The sequence below is a fragment of the Cetorhinus maximus genome, chromosome 17 (assembly GCF_964194155.1).
Source record: "Cetorhinus maximus chromosome 17, sCetMax3.hap1.1, whole genome shotgun sequence".
In the NCBI taxonomy this organism is placed as follows: domain Eukaryota; kingdom Metazoa; phylum Chordata; class Chondrichthyes; order Lamniformes; family Cetorhinidae; genus Cetorhinus; species Cetorhinus maximus.
In genome coordinates this window covers 83,809,763-83,832,773 of record NC_135895.1, presented here as the reverse complement: position 1 = coordinate 83,832,773, position 23,011 = coordinate 83,809,763, and the positions used below count along the sequence as shown (strand labels likewise).

At 43.7% G+C, this 23,011-nt stretch overlaps 1 protein-coding gene across 1 annotated transcript in view; it reads right to left on the bottom strand.

Annotated features, from left to right (window-relative positions):
• LOC144692770 (ADAMTS-like protein 2) overlaps positions 1-23,011 on the bottom strand; it is a 91,307-nt gene that overhangs the window by 42,561 nt on the left and 25,735 nt on the right. The window contains exons 5-9 of the mRNA XM_078561848.1: positions 19,190-19,313; positions 18,292-18,372; positions 17,999-18,174; positions 9,604-9,781; positions 5,898-6,348 (exon numbers count right to left, since the gene is read on the bottom strand). Of these exons, the coding sequence (XP_078417974.1) occupies positions 5,898-6,348; positions 9,604-9,781; positions 17,999-18,174; positions 18,292-18,372; positions 19,190-19,313 (1,010 nt within the window). The remainder of the gene's footprint in view (positions 1-5,897; positions 6,349-9,603; positions 9,782-17,998; positions 18,175-18,291; positions 18,373-19,189; positions 19,314-23,011) is intronic.

Sequence of the window (23,011 nt, the reverse complement as noted above, 5' to 3'; positions counted from 1 at the left end):
AAGACCTTTTAGAACAGAGATGAGGAGAAACTTCTTTAGCCAGAGAGTGGTGAATCTATGGAATTCATTCCCACAGAAGGCTGTGGAGGCCAGGTCATTGAGTGTATTTAAGGCCGAGATAGATAGGTTCTTGACTGGTAAGGGGATCAAAGGTTACGGGGAGAAGGCGGGAGAATGGGGTTGAGAAACTTATCAGCCATGATTGAATGGCGGAGCAGGCTCGATGGGCCGAATGGCCTAATTTCTGCTCCTATGTCTTATGGTCTATTATGGTTGCCCACATACTCCAGGGGAGATTGAAGCCTGGTTGTTGAGAGGCTGGGTCAAAGACTGTGTTTCTTTGGAAGGGTGTTTTCTGCCCAAGTTTTCCTCCTGGTTTTATCAGTGGTATGGAGTTAGATGATGTTCTGATTCATGTCCAGAGGGGTTTTGTAGAGCCATGTGGTGCGACGGGACTCTTGAAGGTCTCTATGGATGGGGAGGTCCAGCAGGTTGTTGCTGATACAAGTTATTTCTCTGTACATTGTTGTGTCCTGTCAGATGAAGGGGGGGGGGGGGGGGGGGGGGGGGGGGCAATATTTGAGAGGACTGGCAACCACCAAATTGGAGTTGATCTCAGAGTCCCAGAGAACTCATTACCAAGTGAATTTGTGCGTCAATGAGTTTGGTGTAACAACTTGAAGCCCATACAGGTGCACAGTACTCAGCTGTCAAGAATACCAAAGCTACAGCAGAAGTTCGAAGGAGGGTGGTTTTTGCACCCCAGCTTGTGCCAGCGATCTTGATGTTCACTCATATCTTGGTCTTCTTGGTAGTCAGAAATGTCCACAGCACCCAGACTAGTTTGGCACATGTCAACAGCAGGGACAGTTTGAGCATCAGTCCATGTTTCCACACAGTATCATAGGCTGAGGAAAAATCTATGAAAGCGGCTCCAGTCTTGACCTTGCGATGAAAACCAGCCTCAATGTTTGTGGTTACAGCAAGGGCTTATTCACAATAACTGCTTTGGGGCCTAAAGCCAGCATGCTCTTGGGGGAAAGATGAGTTGGTAATAGGGCTGATTTTTAAAAGAATGAGCCACTACAGGAGCTTATAGGTTGTACAGAGTAATAAAATGGGCCTGTAATTCCCAGGGTCAGCAGCTAGCTTTCCTGGTTTTTGCAACGCTATTACCATCGCCTCACGCCAGATTTGGGGAATGTGACCATTCTCCACCACATTGAGAAGAGTGCTAGTAGCCATTGTTTTGCCAGTGGGCCAAGATGGTGCAAGAAGTCTGGTGGGATGCCATCTTTCCCAGCAGCTTTGCCCTTTTTTGTGGTTGGTAGGCCAACATTCAGTTCCACAAGGATAAAGTCGTCTGACAGTGGGGAAGACTCTGGACAACTCACCATTGCTTCTCTGTTTTCTTCACCTCCTGGGTTCGATGATGATAGCATTCTCGTGGCCCACCCTGTCATGGTGGGTTTGGGTGGAGATCAAGGGGAGACAGATCAGGTTTCACAGACTGGGGGCGGGTAGGTTCCTTCAGTCCAGGGATGGGGCAAGTCTAACAAACCAGGCATGGGATGCACATAAGTTTGTTAAAAATCCAAGCAACATCTTGAGGGCTTCATTGTATAGGGAGTTTCTCTTAGGATCACTTCAGATCAATAAAGACAGCACAATCTGTCCTAGAAATGAGTGGAATTTCATACCTTGCTCAGTTTAACAACACTAATATTTAAGTGAACTTCTATCACATTTCATGCAACAGCACCTTTTGCCGCTAGAAAATTTTGCACTGACCAAAATATGTAGCAGTCTCTGATGTTCCTTGACCCTTATCTGCACAACCAGCCATGCAAAATGGCAAGTATTTGAGACACCAGCAAATAATCTGGACAGACACCTCAACACAGTACCAAGGGAGTGCTGCATTGACTGAGGTGCCACCTTTTGGAAGAGACATTAAACCAAGGTCTTCCTCTCAGGGGTTGTAAATCCCACCCACCCCCACCTCCTCCTCCCCCCACCTCAGAACGGCTTGGGTGTTCTCCCCTGACAGATACTTATCCCTCAATCAACATCATCGTCACATTGCTGCTTGTGAGAGTTTGCCATGTACAAATTTCTTGCATTACAGCACTGCCAACATGTCAAAAGTACTTCACTGGTTGTAAAGCACTTTGGAATATTCTGGGATCATGAAAAACACAATACAGACGCAGGTTCCCCTCACTCCATGAAGTTAATGCAGTACAACCCCACAACATTGATTCTGCTGGTCAATCCTCACCAGTTACATTCCACACATTACGTTCTGGCAGTCTCAGAGGGACTGGAAGTTGAAACATTCCATCTAAGTCATCTAGTGATTATCTACGTCTACACTTCTTCCCATAACCCTCAATCCTGCTATTAAGCAACTATTCATCACAAGTAACTATGGCAGAGGATTTTGACACTCTGCGGCGGAAATCATTTCAATCTCTAGTCCCACTCATCTTTCCAACTTTGTATTTGCGTCTTATTGCTTTGTGATCACAGTTTCAGTTAAATACACTGCTTCTATCACGTTATCATGCCTTTAAGCATTTTACGTAACTTGTATTTAAGTGGCATCTTAAATGTAGAAAAAAAACTTTACAGAGGGAAAAGTAAAGAGGCAACTTGAGTCTTCACTGTAGGACAGTGAAGAAAGACAACAAAGAGACTGGAAAAAGAAATAGGCTTTGAGAAAACTTTCAAAGATGGAGGAAGCAATAGAGAGATGGATGGATTTAGGGTAGGCGGCCTTTACAGTTGGATCAAGGTTGTTAAAGCTCTGTCACAAAGAAAAGAGGAGTCGCACAGTACATCAGAACTGGAAGATCTAAAGGTGTAGACAGAATGTAAGAGCGGAGGAGGTGCCAGAGCTTGGGTGGAGCTAGGCCAGAAAATGATTTGGAAGGAGGGAAATTTTAAATTCTAAATGTTACAGGGCAGGAAGCCAGTGTATTTCAACAAGGAAGGCAGTGGTGGATACGGAGGACATGATGGGTGTTTATGGAATGAAGAGAATGGAAGGCCGTCAAGGGGGAAGTTGGAGACATCAAGCCTACAAGTGGCAAAGGCATGGAGAAGGCTCCTCACTGGCAGTGTGGTAGGGGTATAGAGGCAGGCGATGTTGCAGACAGGCAAGTAAGCAGTCTTCAGGATGTAGAGGGTTTGAAGCTCAACTCCAAATTGACAAAATGCCATGGTTTAGCATGACCATATTCAGTCTAAGTGAGCAACCAAAGAAGATGATGGAATCAGTGCACTGAAAACAGTGGTTTCCATCTTCTTAAAGTTCTGTTGGAATGAAGTTTAAGTCACCCACTACTTTCTATCAAACAGACAATCTGAAAACACCAAGGATCTTATGGAGTTAAAGGAAGGGGTGGGGGGGTTAACAGTATATAGATTGGAGGCCAATTTCATGCAATAGGATGATGCCTCAGAGAGGCAGCAGATGAAGCAGAGGGGGGCAAAATATAGATTCTTGGGAAACTCCAGGGGTGACTGTGCAGGGATGGGAAGCAAAGTCATTGCTGCATTGGGACAGAGAGGGTTGCACAGAAACTGCATAGAGCTGGACAACAAAGGTGTGGCAATGAAGGAGAACGGTGTGGTTGAACAAATCGAATGCTACAAGATGCTCAGGAACTCAAAGTAATGTGCATGTACGTTACAGAGGATTTCCTTCATGACTATTATTATTTGTTCTTTCTTGGGATGTGGGTGTCACTGGTAAGGCCAGTATTTATTGCCCATCCCTAATTTCCCTTGAGAAGTTGGTGGTGAGCTGCCGCCTGGAACTGCTGAAGTGCAAGTAGTGTAGGTACACCCACAGTGCTGTCAGGAAGAGATTTCCAGGATTTTGACCCAGCGACAGTGAAGGAACAGCGATATATTTCCAAGTCAGGGTGGTGTGTGGCTTGGAGGGGAACTTGCAGGTGGTGGTGTTCCCATCCAACTGCTGCCCTTGTCCTTTTAAGTGGTAGAAGTCACGGGTTTGGAAGATGCTGTTGAAGGCGCCTTGGTGAGTTTCTGCAGTGCATCTTGTAGATGATACACACTGATGCCACTGCATGTCGATGGTGGAGGGAGTGAATATTTAAGGTGGTGGATGGGGTGCCAATCAAGTAATCTGGTTTGTCCTGAATAGTGTTAAGCTTCTTGAGTATTGTTGGATCTGCAGTCATCCAGGCAAGTGGGGAGTATTCCATCACACTCCTGACTTGAGCCTTGTGGATCGCGGACATGTTTAGTGGGGGTTAGGTGGTGAGTTACTTGTCACAGAATTCCCAGCCTCAGACCTGCTCTTGTAGCCACAGTATTTATATGGCTAGTCCAGTTCAATTTCTGGCCATTGGTAACCCCAAAGATATTGATAGTGGTAATGCCATTGAATGTCAAGAGGAGGTGGTTAGATATTCTCTTGTTGGAGATGGTCATTGCCTGGCATTCATGTGGCACAAATGTTACTTGCCACTTATCAACCTAAGCTGTTTTGCAGCTTATGGACACGAACTACTTCAGTATCTGAGGACCTGCGAATGGTGCTGAACTTTGTGCAATCATCAGCAAACATCCCCATTTCTGATCTTATGATGGAGGGAAGGCCATTGATGAAGTAGCTGAAGATGGTTGGGTCTAGGACACTACCCTGAGGAACTCTGCGGTGATGTTCTGGGGCTGAGATGATTGACCTCCAACAACCACAACCATCTTCCTTTGAGCCAGGAATAATTCTAACCGGTGACTTTTCCCCGATTCCCATTGATTCAATTTTTGCTAGGATTCCTTGATGCCACACTCGATTAAATGTTGCCTTCATGTCAAGGACAGTCATTCTTACCTTACCTCTGGAGTTCAGTCCTTTTGTCCCTGTTTGGAACAAGGCTGTAATGAGGTCAGGAGCTGCATGGCCTAGGCGGAACCCAAACTGAGCATCAGTAAGCAGGTTATCGCCGTGTAAGTGCCACTTGATAGCACAGTCGATGGCCCCTTCCATCACTTTAATGATGATCAAGAGTAGACTGATGAGGCGGTAATTGGCCGGGTTGGATTTGTCCTGCTTTTTGTGGACAGGACATACCTGGGCAATTTTCCACATTGCCGAGTAGATGCCAGTGTTGCAGCTGTACTAGGACAGCTTGGTTAGGGCACGACTAGTTCTGGAGCACAAGTCTTCAGTACTATTGCTGGAATATTGTCAGGGCCCATAGCCTTTGCAGTATCCAGTGCCTTCACCCATTTCTTGATATCATGTGGAGTGAATTGAATTGGCGTGTTCTACTGCATAAGATTTTTCTAGAAATACAGAGCATTTTTAACAAGTTTGAGGAATTTCTGTTAAATGGCATGGAAGCTTCCTAGGCACAATATATACACTGAGTTCTAGTTAACACCAATGGGTTAGATCTAAGGAGCTATACCCTATGAGAAAAGGGGACCAGTGAGTGAGACACAGTTGCTGATTGATACACTAAGTTCACAGAACCTGTGAGAAACCTCCCAACCTCTCTCCAGAGCATGGTTGTCATATTTGGATTTTGTTTTCACAAGGATATCAGGAAGCATGGAGCAAGAAAAGGCTATTCAGCCATCAGTCACACACAAACTACTCTCCAAAGGACTATTCCCTCCTTACTTGATCTGATGGGAAGTTCTGCGTAATTTCTCAAAGGCAATCAAGGTAGGGTCGAGAATACTAATCCACCCCCATACGCACTGCTCTAACTCGGCTAGTTGCTTTCCTTGTTGCGAGAGGGAATCAAGATTGCAATCTCTGTATTTCATTCCAGAATGTGGAGATTACTTTTAGGACTATTACACAAGTGTGAATTGAGCTAAGTTCAAGAAAACAAGTAATGGTTAAATCTTACCTTTCAGTGTCTGATGACTGAACAGACTCCGTCCTGTGGTTATTCACTAAGTTTAAGACGTGGAATGAAGTGGAATTGGAAAGTGGGTAAATTGAATCCGTTAACAGGCTATAGCCAAATCGCTCCTCGCCTCCAGTGTTGATTCCAGGCTCTGAGCCCGTATGAAGCTGTTCAAGTACACTGCTCTGATTTGGTTCTTCAAGCTGCTGGGTGTCGAGACCTGTGTTTGAATAACTGGTGAAGTTCTCAGTCCTGAGCTTGGCTGACATGTTGGCCTGCAGCTCCGTACACAGGATGGGCAGTGCCGCGTTCAGAGAGCTGTTCCTACACAACATTCTCAGACTGCTCTGCTGGGAAGTGCTTCTAAAGTTATTGTGGAAACGGGAGTGATGCAAAGTGCTTGTTGTGTTCCATGGTGTTGGGCTCAGACTGATCACATTGGACTGCAGGGCTGTGAAAGAAATATTGGATTAGAATTGTGTTCTTCATGCAGTAGGTTAACCAAATCCTTCAACTCTTCCAAGGGCGAATCCAACATAGTGAAAAAAAACTTAAGGACAGGAGTAGGCCAATAAGCCTCTCAACCTAACTCCACCATCTTATTACATTGTGGCTAATCTGTGAAACAAGTCTTTGGGCTGGGTGGGGAGGATCTAATCACAGGATTCTCACTCTGATTTTCCCTTCCTCATTTGAAGGCACCTGTCTTCCACTTCCACAGAGAGACATGGGAGATAATGAACTTACAATCCACCACTCCACAACACCATGAGGTGGTGGCATAGTGGTCATTTGTACCGGTTATCCAGAGACCCAGGAAATACTCTGGGGACATGGGTTCAAATCCGACCATTGCAGCTGGCAAAATTTGAAGCCAATGAATAAATCTGGAATATAAAGCTAATCCCAGAATGTGACCATGAAACCATCATTGATTGTCATAAAAACCCATCTGGTTCACTAATGTCCTTAAGGGAAGAAAATCTGCTGTCCTTACCTGGTCAACGTGTGACTCCAGATCCACAGTAATGTGGTTGACTCTTAAATGACCCTCTGCAATGGCCTAGGAAGGGCAATTAGGGAATAGCAACAAATGCTAGCCTTGCCAGCAACACCCACATCCCATCAAAATAATTTTTAAAAAGATATACCTACACACAGTTCATTCAGAGGGAGAAAATGGAGTTATACGTACAGGCACCCACAATTACACTATTTAGGCAAACTTCAGTGATCGGACAAATTGACACATTTCAAACCCCCTAAGTAGAGCCATCTCTCAGACCTTCTCAGACTGTACAACCTGGCTGCATTGTTAAACGCTGCTCAAGCACACAAGCCAGCCCCACACCATGCAGAGCCTGCCAACTCAAAGTGCACCGCCCAACTTCCTTAAACTGCATAACCACCCCAACAGATACAACCCACATGCACTGTTCAATCTCCCCTGATCAGCCCCCTGCATGACCTTGATTCATTGCCTGCCTGCATCCGAGCCCGCTTTTGTTTGCCTCCCTTCCCATCACCTGTTCGGAACTACTCCAGTTTTACCCACCAGAATCACAAAATCACAGTGCAGAAGAGGCCCTTCGGCCCACCACCAGGTGGACAATTTTCTTTCAACAACATGTGTAACACCTTTAATGTAATGAAACATCCCAGAGTACTTCACAGAACCATTTTAAAACAAAGTATGACACTGAGCCACATAAGGCGATACTAGGTCAGATGACCAAAAGCTTGGTCAAAAATGTAGGTTTTAAGGAGAGCCTTAAAGGAGGAAAGTGAGGTAGAGAGGCAGAGCAGTGCCTGGGGCCTAGAAAACTGAAAACAGAGTCACACTGGTGCAGCAATTAAAATCAGGGATGCGCAGGAGGCCAGAAATTGTGGAGTGCAGGTATCTCGGAGGGTTGAGGGACTGGAGGAGATTATAGAAATAGGGATATGGCCATGGAAGGGTTTGAAAATGAGGGTGAGAATTTTAAAATCAAGACATTGCTTGACTGGGAGTCAATGTAGGTCAGCAAGTACAGGGGTGATAGGGGAACAGGCCTTGCTGCAAGTTTTGGATGACCTCAAGGTTTACCGAGGATAGAATACAGGAGGTCACGCAGCCAGGAGTGCACTGGAATAGTCGAGTCTAGAGGTAACAAAGATGTGAATGAGGGTTTCAGCAGATGAGCTGAGACAGGGGTGAAGTCGGGCGATGTTACAGAGGGATAGCAGATAGACACTAAGATCTATTTGGAGTATTCCAATTCAATTAAAAACAATTTTCCAACTGTGATGTCAGCCGTGACTCAGCGATAGCACTCATGCCTCCAAGTCAGAAAATGTAGGGTTCAAACCCCTATTTCTGCAGTATTGCATTGTTAGAGGCGACATCTTTTGGACTTCAAACCAAGGTTCTGCCTGCCCTCTCAGGCAGGTGTAAAGGATCCTATGGCATTCTTCATTGTCTGATCGTGCGATCTAGTTATGCAGAAATTGACTGCCATGTTTCCCTATACACCAATAGTGACTACATCGCGAAAGTACTTTACTGGCAGCAAAGATGCTTCCAGATGCCGAGGTCGTGAAAGACACTATATAAATGCAAGTCTTTCCTTTCTTACCTGCTGTGGAGTGAGCCGAGTGTAGATGGGAGCAAAGGAGTGGGACATAACAGGCAGTAACAGGTCTGAGGCTTCTCTAGGGGGTATTAGGTCATGGGATAGGTGGCAAAGGGGTGCACAGGGTTTACAGGAAGGACCATCAGAGGAGAGATAATGAGAATCTGGAGGCAATGAGGAATTGTTGGGTCAGAAGGAACTAAATCGCCATTCCTTCACTGTCACTGGGTCAAAATCCTGGAACTCCCTTCCTAACAGCACTGTGTGTGTGCCTACACCACATGGACTGAAGCAATTCAAGAAGGGAGCTCACCAGCACCTTCTCAAATGCACTTAGGGGTGGGCAATAAATTCTGACCTTGCCAACAAGGCACACATCCTGTGAAAGAATTAAAAAAGGAAGAGTAAATGGGGTGGGGGGGAGAAACAGCGGGATAGCCATGAATAGTGGACAGAAAACGATGGGGATGATAGAAGGTGACGGTCTCCCTTGGAAGGACAGTGGATAAGTGACAGTATGTGGAGTTGGGCGAAATTGTGAGAAGATAGAAATTTCAACAATGAGATTGATAGAATTTTTCTGGGTAAACGAAGGAAGGAATATGGAGAAAAGATGGGTAAATGGAGTTGAGGTGCAGATCAACCATGATTTAGTTGAACAGGCTCGAAAAGCTGAGTGATCTCCTCCTGTTCTTAATGTTCAGAGCCATACTACTGAACTCTGTGTTTCATGAGGGGTTAATACTGGAATTCAGGGAAACTCGGAAAAGCTAGGGGGAGCAAGTCTTTCACACACAAAGATAAACAAATATCAAATCGAGGAAGCTTGCGGCCCGATTTTGAATATCCTTTCCTGAGCTGCTCAGCTCATATGGAATTCATTTTTGAGACTTGTAAAACTCAAATATCAGACAGATTAATTGAAGGATAGAACTCCCAATCTTGATCATCTGTTTCGCCAAGAGTGACATTCCCATCCTCCAGCTCCAGGTCAGAGGTGAAGCTGACGTCGTTGTGACATTCTGACCCTGTGCTCTCATTATTGCTGCTGTAAACAATTTGGATGGCTGCATCAGTAGGAATCAATGTCTCACCATTAGGGCCTGGGTGGAGTTTGACTCGATGCCAGTTGTTGACACTGTCTTCATACTTTGTTTCAGGGACACTGAAGTAGAACGGACTCTCAACAGGAGGTGCAGGCTTGAGCACAGGTGGCCGTGGGATCGTGTACTCATATGTTACGTGCGGCATCTTCCCATTGAGGTTGTAATACTGTTTTAGCAGAAAGGGAAGTAATCGTAACCAGAGAGCAACAACAGCACTTCAGAATACATTTTCTATTAGAATATCATTCTTGATCTGAACCAAAACAGAAGGATTGTGATCCAATAATGCTGGGTAATACTAAGGTTAAAAAGAGTTGGAGAGCAGAGGGGGTAAATCAAGTAAATGGTGGTTAGTTGATAGCAAGCTTGAGTTTTAAATGTCCATAGACAGAAAGAGCAAGGATAGACAGAGGAAGGTTAAAATGTTGTACAATATTCAGCGAACTCCACAACAATGAGTGAGACTAGGAGATTGCACAATGAGTCTTGATTTAAGTACAGCAAAGGGTATGGAGCTTGAAAGGAACAAAAGAGGATAATTCAGAGTAGCAGTGACCATAATGGTATGGGTGAAGCTTAAAAATAAAGAGAATCACAAAAAAGAGTGAGGCAGAGAGATGCTAGAGCTTGCCAAGCTACTCCTGTCCTGAGCTGTGTTAAGCAAATGGAAATGCTGTTTACTTTCCCCTCCTTTGTTGTTAAGAATGTAAGAATATAAGGAATAGGAGGCGTAGGCCATTTGGCTCTTAGATAAGGAGACCAAAGTTGCACTCAGTGCTCCAGGTGTGGCCTCACCAATGCCCTGTATAATTGCAGCAAGACTTCTTTACTCTTACACCCTGCTCCCTTTTGAAAATCCAAATACACTATATCTACTGGTTCCCCCTTATCCATCCCACTAGTTACATTGTCAAAAAACTTCTTAACAGATTGGTCAAACACGATTTCCCTTTTATAAATCCATCGGTCACTTTGCCAACATCGCATCAATTGACCCATAACAACTGGATGGCTGTGTGTAAAAATGGTGCTGTTATATCAAATGATCTATAACTGTCAACTGTGGCCCAGTGGTTGCACTCTTGCTTCTGGGTCAAAAGATTAAGGGGTCAAATGCCACTCTAGGGTCTTGAGCACAAAATCCAGGCTGACAGTCCAGTGCAGCACCAAGGGAGTGCTGCAAAGTACAAGCTGTCAGCTTTCAGATGAGACGTTAAACCGTTGGGACATAAAGGATTTCATGGCACTATTTTGAAGAAGAATGGTGGAGTTTTCCCCTGTGTCCTGACCAATATTTATCCCTCAACCAACACCACTAAAATAGATTATCTGGTCATTATTGGTGTTTGTGGAATCTTGGTGTAGACAATTTGGCTACTTTGTTACCCACATTACAACTGTGGCTGCACTTCAAACATATTTCATTGGCTGTGGAGGCACTTTGGGATGTCCTGAAATCAAGAAAGTTCTTTCTATTCTTCAGCCAGGAAGAGTCTGGGAATCTAGGACTAGGAGGCAGAGCTGAAAAAGTACAGCTAGGCCTTTCCGACTTTCTCTTTTAAAAAGCTTTTTTTTAAAAAACATATCCTACTATCACTAAAGGTTTCATTGCTTCTCTATAGTGTACAGTGGGTGAATGGGCATAGAAGTGCCATAATTTGGCATGGGGGCCTGAGGGCCCACAAAGGGTCAAAGGGGGAAGCATATCTTAGCATGGAGGGGGACATCAGGAGGGCCTTCTGAACATACCATTCAAAAGGTTCCCTCGTGCAGAATATGGTTCACTACACCTCTGAGGTGCCATGAACCACGGCTCTTTGAAAAGCTGGCCTGACTCCATGAAAATTGCAGAGGAGTAGGGCATGCCTATCCCCTCAATGGAGCCGGCCAAGTTGGGAGTGCTGGGGGTGGGCTCACGACTTGAACCAGCCCACACCTTGAAAAAGCACTCGCAAAAACCAGGAGCCTCAGAAATGGGGTCAGGGATCCCGGAGTCGGGACCCGTCTACCATTTTTAAAGGGCATCCGAGTCATCCCAGCTCGGTGAAAATCCAGCCCACTGTTCCTGAAAAGACCACAAAGTATCTTTCTTTAATGTCAACAGATATTTCCCACTGGGTCAGGCAGAAATATTGTGGAATGAAGCAGCATAGAAGGCAGCCATTGTTCTATCCTGCCTGTGCCAACTATCTGAATAGTCTCACTCGTCTGCTCTTTCCCCGTAGACCTGCAAATTCCTCCTTTTCATGCATGTATTCAATTTCTACTTCAGAGTTACTATTAAATCTGCTTCCGCCACCCTTTCAGTCACTGCATTCCAGATCATAGCACACTGTAAAATAATTTCTCCTCATCTCGCCTCTGGTTCTTTCGCCAATTATCTTAAATTTATGAACTCTGCCAGTGAGGACAGTTTATCTCTACTTACTCTATCAAACCCCTTCATAATGTTTTCACGCTTCTATTAGATCTCCCCTTAAACCTGCTCTACTCTAAGGTGTACAATCCCAACTTCTCCAGTCTCTCCCCTGTCAGTCCCTCTTCCCTGGTATTATAATCTCCTCCACACCCTGTCCAACGCTCTGTCATCCTTCCTAAAGTATGGTGCCCAGAATTGGCCTCAAAGCTGCGGCTAAGACCTGACCAGTGATTTATAAAGGTTCAGCTAAACCTCCTTGTTTTATACTCTCTGTCTCTATTTATAAAGCAAAGGATCCCTAATTTTTTGTTTCAATTTGTTCTGCTATCAACCATTAGGTAGGAAATATTCAATTAAACATCTTAAAAAGAAAAATAAACCCTTTCATCATCACAGTAAATCTATTTATAAAGTCTCAGACGTTAGGGATGTACTGGATCTAGACTATCAAGAAATTTTGTCTGAAGGAACAAGAGTCTGGTTAACATAACATCATGAAAATGCGATTTTAAAAAATAATTCACAAAAAAAACAAGATTAGTACCCAAGATATTATGCCCAGCAATGACAGTCATGTGATATTCATAAACTTATATGTTCAAAATCCTCAATATATACCTTAAATTTTATTGCCAAAACTGATGTTGCTCCCCTCCTGCCAAATCAACTGCTCCTCAGGGCTGCTGACCTATAACATCATAAGATGAAGAGATTGTTGTCAGAAGCACAATCCAAGAGTTAATGCTGGAGTCACATTGCACATTAGCTCTTCAGTAGCAAAGGCAACATTCAAAACTTTCCAAAACTGCTTTTGAAATAATGGAGCCTATTTTAGGGGGCTAGGTACTACACAAGGAAGTACTTTTGATACAAAGTGCGTCCGTCCTTTGTTTTTATTAAGTATCCCAAGTATGCGGTGTTAAAAAAAACACAAACTTTCTACCTGTTTTGGCTTAATGACAAACTAGACAACTGCCTCAAGCCTACATCAGAAGTGGCATGGTGGAAGTCAGATCCTGCTCTAATTTAACAAGGAATTCCTCCCATTTCAGCCCCAGGTGCCATGATAGGTCTGCAGCTCATTCTAACCAGTACTGTTTGTGGGGCTCAGCCATCACTAAGATAGCAAATGAATGGCAGCTTCATACTTCATGTTTTTTATGTTCATTCTCAAGATAGAGAAGACCACCATTTATGCCCTGTCCCCAATTGTCCTCCAGAAGGCAGAGGTGGGCCTTCTTTTTGAATGGTTGCCATTCCTGTGGTGTAAGCACTCCCACGGCGCCGCTAGGCTCAGGCGCTTCAGGGTTTTGACAGGCAGAGTGAAAAAAGAGTGAACGCGTGGATATTCCTTCTTTTTAAAAATCTACATGCTGGCACCGATTGGGTGCACCTCAGGACAAGGGGAGATTGGGACATTTAATTCAAATCAGGATTTCTCAACACACGTTGGAGAAAGAGAAGCATCTATGTCTTGGCAAGGTAACGAAGGAAAGGATTTTCGCATTGAGATCGTTTCACGGTCCAGTATCGGGTCCTCTTTAAGCTGTTTACTAGGTGGATATCTCTTGGCTCCCACCCTCCATCTCAGCCGTGCTCCTCACAAACAGTCTCTTCAGTTTTTGATGTTATGAATCAGCAGCCCAGTGGAGCAGTTCATTTGACAGTGTGGGGGAGGGGGAGGGGGAGAACAACATAAATTTGGCAGTAACATTTATAATGAGTAAATTCAGAAGTTTGAACTTGTCGAGTGTTTTGGTTTTATGAAGGAACTCATTCATTAGAAAAAAAAATTCTGAAGAATGGTGTTAGTTTTGGGAAACCTTATGCACCATTTGAGGATGGGCCATCACATTTCTTCACTGTGTTTGCAACAGTAAATGCAAAGTTTTGAATGTTTCATTTTGCCATGGATTCCACTGTTAATAACAGACAGGTGTCCCACACGCCTGTGCCTTATTTCCACTGCATTTCAGAATGCAGTGAATTGCACAGATTTCCTATTCCACCTACTGTGTAGCTGAATAGAAATAAGAATTCCTGTTACATAAAGAAGCGATTTAAGTAGCACCTGTGATGAACTCGGGACATCCAACTGCACTTCACAGTCCAGGAAGTACATTGACAGTTATAATGCTTGCAAACAAAGCGGCCAATTTGAACAAGGTCCCACAAAAGGCAACAAGATAAACAGTTTATCTAACTGGGTGATGCTGGTTACTGAACGTTGACGAGGAGACTGGAGAACACCCTTGCTCTTCTTTGAATAGTGCTTGCAGGATCCTTGACACTTGAACATGGCAGATAAATGGGGCCCACATTTAATGTCTCATTCTTAAAAGCGCCTCCAATGATGCAGGATTACTGGAGTGTCAGCCTCAGTTGTGTGTTCACGTTGAGGAATGGAGCTTGAACCCACCATTTCCTATCCCTTGATTCAGAAGTGAGAGTGCTGCCATTGAACCAAGCGGACGCTTTGCATAGGGAAATAACAGCGCATGGTAGGGTTGCCAACCCTCCAAGGTTGCCCTGGAGTCTCCTTGAATTAAAGCTTCATCTGCAAAACACTGTCACAAGCAGCCCAGGAGAAGAATCAATGTGACAATAAAAGTTTGTTCTTTTTGTTAATTTTTTTTTTAAACACTTTCGTTCGCTAGTTATAAAAATACTGGATATGGGTACAAGCTGCTTGACTGACATCGAGAATCATTGGATAAAGAAGAATCTATTTGTTTTCCAGCTGATGTGGGAAGACAGTACACCATGAGGATGGACATATTGGCTAACTAATGATAGGTTTGGGGCATTTGGTTGCAGAAGGTCATGTGCTAAGACCTCCAGGAATATCTTCAAACAGAGTTGGGAACTTAAGCTCACAGGGAAATTTCCAGGCACCAACTTTCTGTTCTTTAGCTAACAAGGGGTGGTAGAATGCACTCCACAGATCAATGAAAATCTATCCTTCATGTTCTAAAGAGTCTCATGTCGGCTAGTCTTGATTAATTTCTTAACTGGACTATGAAAAGTATTGATTCCAATTCAATTAAAGAAACAATTTCCTATAGATGAATTGGAATTGATGTATTTCTCTGCAACAGAATTGGAAGCTTTTGGTTCACACTATTACATTTACTAAAATGGCAACCAGTATTATCCCATCAACCAAGGTCATGTGGCACAGCCTCCCAAATACTGGAACTTCTGGCATTGTGAAATGTTGTCAGGTCAAACAACATTTTATGAAAAGATAGCACCCTTTCTTTCAGGAAATATTTTGGAATATAGCATAGAAAATTGTCAGAAAAATAAAATAACATTATCTCTATATCATATAGATTTACAGATTCCTGTCTATCTGTGTGTCTACTCAGTAATGTTTGTTGTGTCTAGTTTGAAAAACAGTGTTACTTAATGGCTCTAAACTCAGTGGCAGATCAGTTTAGAAGATCTGATGATCATTAATAAGAACAGGTATCCCATGACTCTAAAAGCTCATTCATTGAGGAGCTGATTCAACCAGGTCAGATAAATCATACTTGACAAATTGGGTTGAGTTCTTTGATGAAGTAACAAGGAAGGTTGAAGAAGGTAGTGCAGTGGTGTGTATGTGGACCTTCAAAAAGGCGTTTGATAAAGAGCCATATAATAAATCTTGTTAGCAAAATTGAAGCAAATGATTTAAAGGGACGGCGACAATTTATGAACGAAATGGGCGAAGAGACAGAAAGCAGAGTTGTGGCAAACATTTGTTTTTCAAGTGGTGCTCCCCAGGGGTCAGTATTAGGACCACTGCCCTTTGTGATATATATTAGAGCTGGACTTGGATAGGCAGCGTATAATTTCAAAATTTGCAGATGAGACAAAACTAGAAAATCTACTGAACAATGAGGAAGATAGCAACAGACTTCAGGAGGACATAGAGTAATGAAATGGGCAGACATGTGGCAGACAGAATGTGTGTGAAGTGAAGCGTTTTGGTTGGAAGAATGAGGGGCAATATAAACAAAATTATAAAATTTAAAAGGGTATACAGAAACATAGTAGAGACCTGGAGGTAAACATACACAAAATTTTCAACAGTTAGCAGTACAAGTTGAGAAGGCTGTTAGAAAAACATACAGGATTCTTGCCTTTATTAATAGGGGCACAGAGAACAAAAACAAAATTGTCATGTTCAGCCTCCATAAAAGACTGGTCAGGCCCCAGCTGGGGTTGTGTCCCCCAAATCTGGTCACCATGCTTTAGGAAAGACGTCAAAGCCTTAGAGAGAGGGAGAGGAGATTTATTAGGCTGGTACCAGCGATGAGGCTTCACTAATGTGGAGCGACGAGAGAAGCTGGGGTTGTTTTCCTTAGGGCAGAGAGCCTAAAAGGAGATTTAGTAGAGGTGTTCAAAATCGTGAATGGTTTTGATGGAATAAATAGGAAGAAACTGTTTCTAGTAGCAGAAGGATTGGTAAAACAGAGGGCACAGATTTAAGGTAATTGGCAAAAAGCATCAAAGCAGAGATGAGCAGAATTTTTTTCAGTCAGTTCTGATGATCAGGAATACACTGCCTGAAAAGATGGTGGAAGCAGATTTAATGGCCTTGAATTTGCAGGATTTTTGATGGCAAACTGTTACAATTCACCATAATTACCCCTCGGAGCACACCTTCAGGATTGGGAGCAAGTACAGGATAACATGCAAATCCTGAAGTTGTAGTCTGTCAGTCACTGTTCCATTGCAGGTTGTGCTGTGGACTACCCAAACTACAACCAACAATTAGTGAAATCAGTGACATGGTGAGAACTTCCCCTTTTCTGCTCTGAAATTGCTGTTAGGAACCCCATAAAAAGTTGTTGAAATCTAAGTGACAACTACTGCCGAAGAGCTGTTCTGACCCTGAAGGATTGTGGGGTGTTGTTAAATGTCTGCATTCGGATTTTTAAAACTAGATTTTTAAAATTTTTAAAAGTTTGTTCATGGTACTTCAGCTTCTACCTTACCCCATGTGTTATGTGCTAATCTTTAGTCTGCTCTCATTAAAGCTTTTACTAAGTGGATTGCTTATTAGTCCTTCTCATTTCCTGGTTTGCCATCTGTGAAATTTCTTTAATATGATTGGCTGTTTAGACAGCTTAATATCATTGTAGCTCAAACCTGGGAAACAAGGCTACACATTGAGAGAATTAGAGTTCTCATCACAGAGATCAGCAGATCTCTCAGCACAGCTTTCCTCGAGGTCAGCAGGGAGCGCTGTCACATGCCAGTGACTACAAATTATGGATCATATAATAACTTTCTACAGGAAATTGGTTAAATACCTAAAGGGGAAAAATTGCAGGGCTATTGGGAAAGAGCAGAGGAGTGTATCTAATTGGATTGCTCTTCCAGAGAGCTGGCACGGGCAGAATGGTGTTTCTCTTTGATTGTATGATTCAATTCCTAGTCTACACTGAGGCATCAATAAGGACAGTAATACTGGAGCTACAAATGGTCATAATGTCCCAAGATTAGTGAGGATGGAGGCGGCATGGCCAGGATGGCTGCTGTACATCAATGCCTGGTAGCAAAACACATGTGGACAGGGTACTGCCTTGCTGTGATGCACTATGTAGCCAAATAGCTTTATCAAATTGGCTGTCAAGGTGTGCAGGTGCAGAGCAGTCATTTGGAACTGTAACCCAGCAAGGGTGTTTGACTTCTGGAGGAGAGCAGGAGAGATAAGTATCAAAAGAAAACATGACTGAGAAAGAATGTGCCCTTTCAAGACGATGTCCTTTCCCTCCAGAGGGATGACAGAAGTACCCTCCCCATGTGTGAACATCACTTACTGCAAGCTCCCACATTTTTTTGTTGATGGGGTGGGGGGAGTGGTTAAAGTACGTATTAACAGGACCTGTGCCCCTCAGTGATCACAAGGTTATGGATGATGTGACAGGAGTTATAAAGACTATTACTGCTGTTATCTGAGTTACATACCATCACATTCAGTCCTTGGTTGGTGGGCCCTTGAGCAATGATGTATTCAAAGCCATCAGACAGCGGATTCGCAGGTCGTCTATACTTAAATACTGTCCCAGCCACACGGAAGTTCCGAGGATTGTCAATCGCTGTGTTCCCATTGAAGAAAAAGTATCCACCTTCATCTGCGAGAGCTTTAGAAGGTAAAACGAGAGAGTAGTAATTCATTACACAACAAAAAATAAGGGCGGAGTAGGTGAGGGTGGGGGGAAAGGGGCAAAGGACTATTTGAACTAATTTAATGGAGTTACCCAAAATATTTTCTGTTTTCCTCCTTTCAATTATTTGGATGTCAGAAGCACCAACGGGAATGTTTGTAATGAAGAGATAACCTGCCGAGCAAGGGGAGAGATGGTCATCAAACCAGAAATCACTTCAGTTACATCCTAACACAGGAATGGTGGAGCTGCCTCAAGGTATTGTCTGTGACTAAAACATGACTCCCTATCCAAAAATCCTATCCTAATGATGGTGTACACTGGAATCCTTGAGTTTCAATTCAAAGTTTTCAGGTTTTGAAAAGACGCCCATGTGAAAAGCGTCAAGCATCATAGACAAGCTCTGCCTCCTGTGCGGCTAAATGGTAAATAGTTCTACTGAGGTTTGTATTATACTCATGGGGGTTTGTAATATATCCATGTTACACTGGCCTCTTGTGCATCTCCATTTCTTTTGCACTACCAATGGCAACCATGCTTCCACCTGTCTTAACTCTTAACTCTGGATTTCCCTCTCAAAATCTCACTACCGCTCTAACTTATCCTCCCTCATTAAAATCCTCCTTAAAACCAACCCCCTTGTCAAAGCTTTTGGTCACCTGCCCTAATGCCTCCTTACGTGGCAGGGTGTCAATTTTTGCCTGATAACTCTCTTGTGAAGCACCTTGGGTCATTTTAAATTTAAATGCATTACATAAATGCAGGTTGTTGTTACTGTCGCTGCCGACTCGGTCAAGCCAGAACACCCAAACCTCCACCTCTAAAGCGACAACGTATATCAAGAGATTGCTGCACGCATTGCCACTTGGCTGCCTCTGGCCTACAGCGTCACCTCTTACCAAGATGGCCGTTGGGGAGCCTTTCCCCTCCATTAATAACTGGTATTATTCTGTCAGTTTGAGTGAAACATGCAGTTAGATCTCACACCTACCCAAATGTGTGATCCCTCGTCGGTAGGTGCCCGAGATTCGGAAGCAGGTGCTGCCATCACCGCCGCAGAGCCCACATTTATCCAGCCTTTTGGAGGAATACAGGAGACCATCACAACCCACGGGCTGCAAAAAAAATAAAGACATTACATTTATTGGGGCTCTGGACGAATGACCTCCTTTCCCCCAGAGGGTCACTTTTCGTCAGGTGAAAGGCAAAACCGCTACCTGGTCCAACAATGGGCGTGTTCGCTCCAGTCTCAAAGGGAGTAATTGGTTCCAACTATCCTGCATCCCAGTTCAACCATCTCTTCAGACAGACATGGTGCCATTTCAGTGCTGGGTTATCACAGAATGATGTTGCAACGAAGGGAGGCTATTCGGCCCATTGTGCCTGTGCCAGTTCTTTGAAAGAGTTGCCCACTAATTTCCACTCCTGCTCTTTCCTCCGAACTCTGTAGATTTCTCTCCATCAAGCATTTATAGCAGACTTTGATTTATTGCTGAAAAAAAGACATTTTGTCGAAGCTTTTCGTCTTGCACTCATCAGGACAGTCACAGGAATACCAATGTCAGGGGGAGCAACAAATTTATACTGCATGAGAAAAGCGTGCTGATTGGTTGGCAAGTGGGTTCTGATTAGTAGAGGCATTGCCATGGAGAATGCACCAGTTAATGGTGACTGACAGTTAACTGGCAAACATTAAAATTTTAAACAGGGCAGCTGGACTCTGGCCAAGGCATGCCCCGAGGTAGACTGGGCACTTTTCAGGGCTGAAAGTGATGGCCTTGGGCCCGTTCATCAGTTTGCGTGATATACAGCGTGAAATGATCTGATCAGGGTAGCCATTATTCTGCGGCATGTCTTTGATGTGCCTTATTTCAGCATCAAGCTTGCATGGCAAGCAAATGGCTCAGGCCCTGTTTACAAGATTGCCAATAAGGCCAATCATAGAGCATGGAACTGTAAGAATTCCAACGTGTATATTGACCAGTGAAGGTAGGCTTGCGGTAGACCATGGTAGAGAACCCCCTGGCAGATTTCTCAACTAGTGTGTCAAGGAAAGGGAGTTAATTTGACTGCTCCATTTCAAAGGTGAATTTGAGCACAGGATGGAGCCCATTAAGACGTAAGGAAATTATTACATACCGCTATGGATTTAAATATAACAAACGCATCATCCACATATCAGAAATATGCAAGGTGTAGGAGGTTCGGTGTCATTCCATCAAAGACACATTTTCTCATGGAGCCCAACAAAGATGTTTTCAGGAGCTGGGCCTAGAGGGGATCCCATGGTAACACCATCTATTTGGGCATACATGGTGCCATTAAAGCTAAACTCAACAGCACAATTTGCTGAGTTCAAAAGTTCAATTAATACTGATTCACGCAATGGTGGCAGGTCTAGATCACCATGATATAGCGCCATAGCGCAAATAACTATGGTTTCCTTAAGTGGAATATTGGTGAACAAGCTAGCAATGTCGAATGAGCACATGGACACAACATTGCTATCGATATGCAAGTCCTGTATGGTCTTCGCAAATGTGAATGACTCCTTCACTGTGAACCTGGAAAACTTGTTCAAAACTGGTTGGAACAACTCACCCAACCATTTGGCCAATTCATGCTGTGCAGAACCGGTCAGAGATACGATACGGTGTAAAGGGACATCACTTGTGTGTCTAGGACAGCCTATACGTATGCAGTCAGGACGAACCCGGTCATATATATCCAGCTGTTTCATGCTGCTACTAAGTAGTAGCAACACGAGTGGTATTTGCCACTAACAGGATGCTGCCATCAAGCCAAAAAGACATTCTGTCCATCGCACAAATGAGTAATATGGTATATGAATTTCAGTGCCAGTGTGATGCTAGGTACATAGGCCGTACATCCCAAACAGCATGTTCCTTCCAATGTTTGCAACGGGCAAGGTACAGACTGTACCCAACCAGCCCGTGCTTACAAAACTCAAAGCGCAGTGTCCAACATTAAATGTGATTCTGTGATTAGACAACATTTGCTAAATAATCCTCAGTGTGCTAAAAATTACACCAATAACCAATTTCAGATCGTCAGTCAGGCTCGCACTGTGGCGTATTTGTATGTACTGGAAGCTACATCTATTAATACACAGGGCCCTGTTCTTTGCAGACAGGGATAACATGTACACACACTGCACTTGTTTCACCTAAGCAAAATAAGTGGCAGCCATTCGCTGGTTCATTCCTTGGGGCATGCCTTCACCAATCAGAGTCAAGCTGCCTGGTTTAAAATTTCAAACAATGCTTGACAGTTAATGTCAGTCACCATTAATTTGTGCATTCCCCATGGCAACACCTCTACCAATCAGAATCCACTTGCCAACCAATCAGCACTCTCCTCTTATACAGTATAAAGTCATTGCTTCCCCTGACATTGGTATTCTTGCGATAGTCCTGATGAACGCAAGACAAAAAGTTTGATACAATGTCTTTTTTCTGCAATACCCAAGTTCTGTGCTACAGAGTTTGATTTAGTGGCTTCACACCAGATTAAAACTTTCCAGATGCCTTTCACCACTGGATCCACAGCCAGGCGAGAGTGTTCAATCATTGTCCCTGTGCATGGTCTGGATTGTAACTCAGTCCCCAGAACTAAAAGGGCTGATTGCTAAACCACTGAACCACCGAGATATTCACGTATTTGCCAGAAATATTTCCAGATAAATGAAGGCTAAGAGAGGAGAAGCAGGTTTGTATACCACCATGGCTAGAAAACATAGCATTCTACAAAGCACATCTTCCATCTCTCAACTTACTCTGCGTTACTAAGGCACACGCTCACTGGAGGTGACATTATGCAAATACAAAATGCCTGGGCTCTCCCAAATCATCAAGCACACTGAAGCTAGTACGGGACCATGAACAGATGACCAGTTAATCTAGAGTTCTCCTCTCTAAAATACTGTGGATACTGGTGATCAATTTAAATTTAAAGTCCGAGATTGACAGATTCTTATTAGGTGAGGATAAAAAAGGAATATTATTCAAAGACAGAAAAATGGAGTCAAGGTACAGATCAACCAGATTCCAATTCAATGGCGAAACAAGGTTTGAGAGGCTGAAGGGCCTACTCCTGCTCCTATGGCAATACATTAGATCACTGTAGTGTATGTAGCTCCATTCCACATTTTACACAAGATCCACTTAGTGTTCTGGAAGTTCTCAGGAAAGATTTATTCCAGGAGCAACTGGCTGAGGGGAATGTTCAACATGTTCAATATATCAAAGGTTTTATGGAAGAGAATCATATCTTCTATTTTATTACATTAAGTAAACAACTATTAAGTACAGTTTTAAGCTCACACTGGGAACAGAACATTCCCCTCCCCCTCCTCCTTTGCATCATGGTGACCTTTTCATTTCTCATGCCTTTTACACTTTCCCCCTTTACAGTTTCTCCAACTGTGGTTGCCAAAGTTGTGACCCATCATTCGGGGCTTCTGCAGGTAGCCAACTAGCCAACTCAATAGGCAAAGAGACTGAGAGCAGCTGGTATGTCCATCCCACTAGGCGCTTTGGCTGATTGGTTAAAGTGCTTGCCTTGTAAACAGGAATCCCGGGTTCAAATTCCAGTTTGTCTTTAATTGGTGTGGGGAGAGAGCAGGAGAATGGGACTGACTGGATTGCTCCACAGAAAGCCAGACTTGGTATGGACTTGATGGGCCTAATGGCCGCCTCCTCTGCTATTATGATTCTATGACAGTATGATGCACTGGGGTTCCATTTGTGACATTATCCCCGGCTAAAAACAGCAGGACAGTTGGTGAAACTTG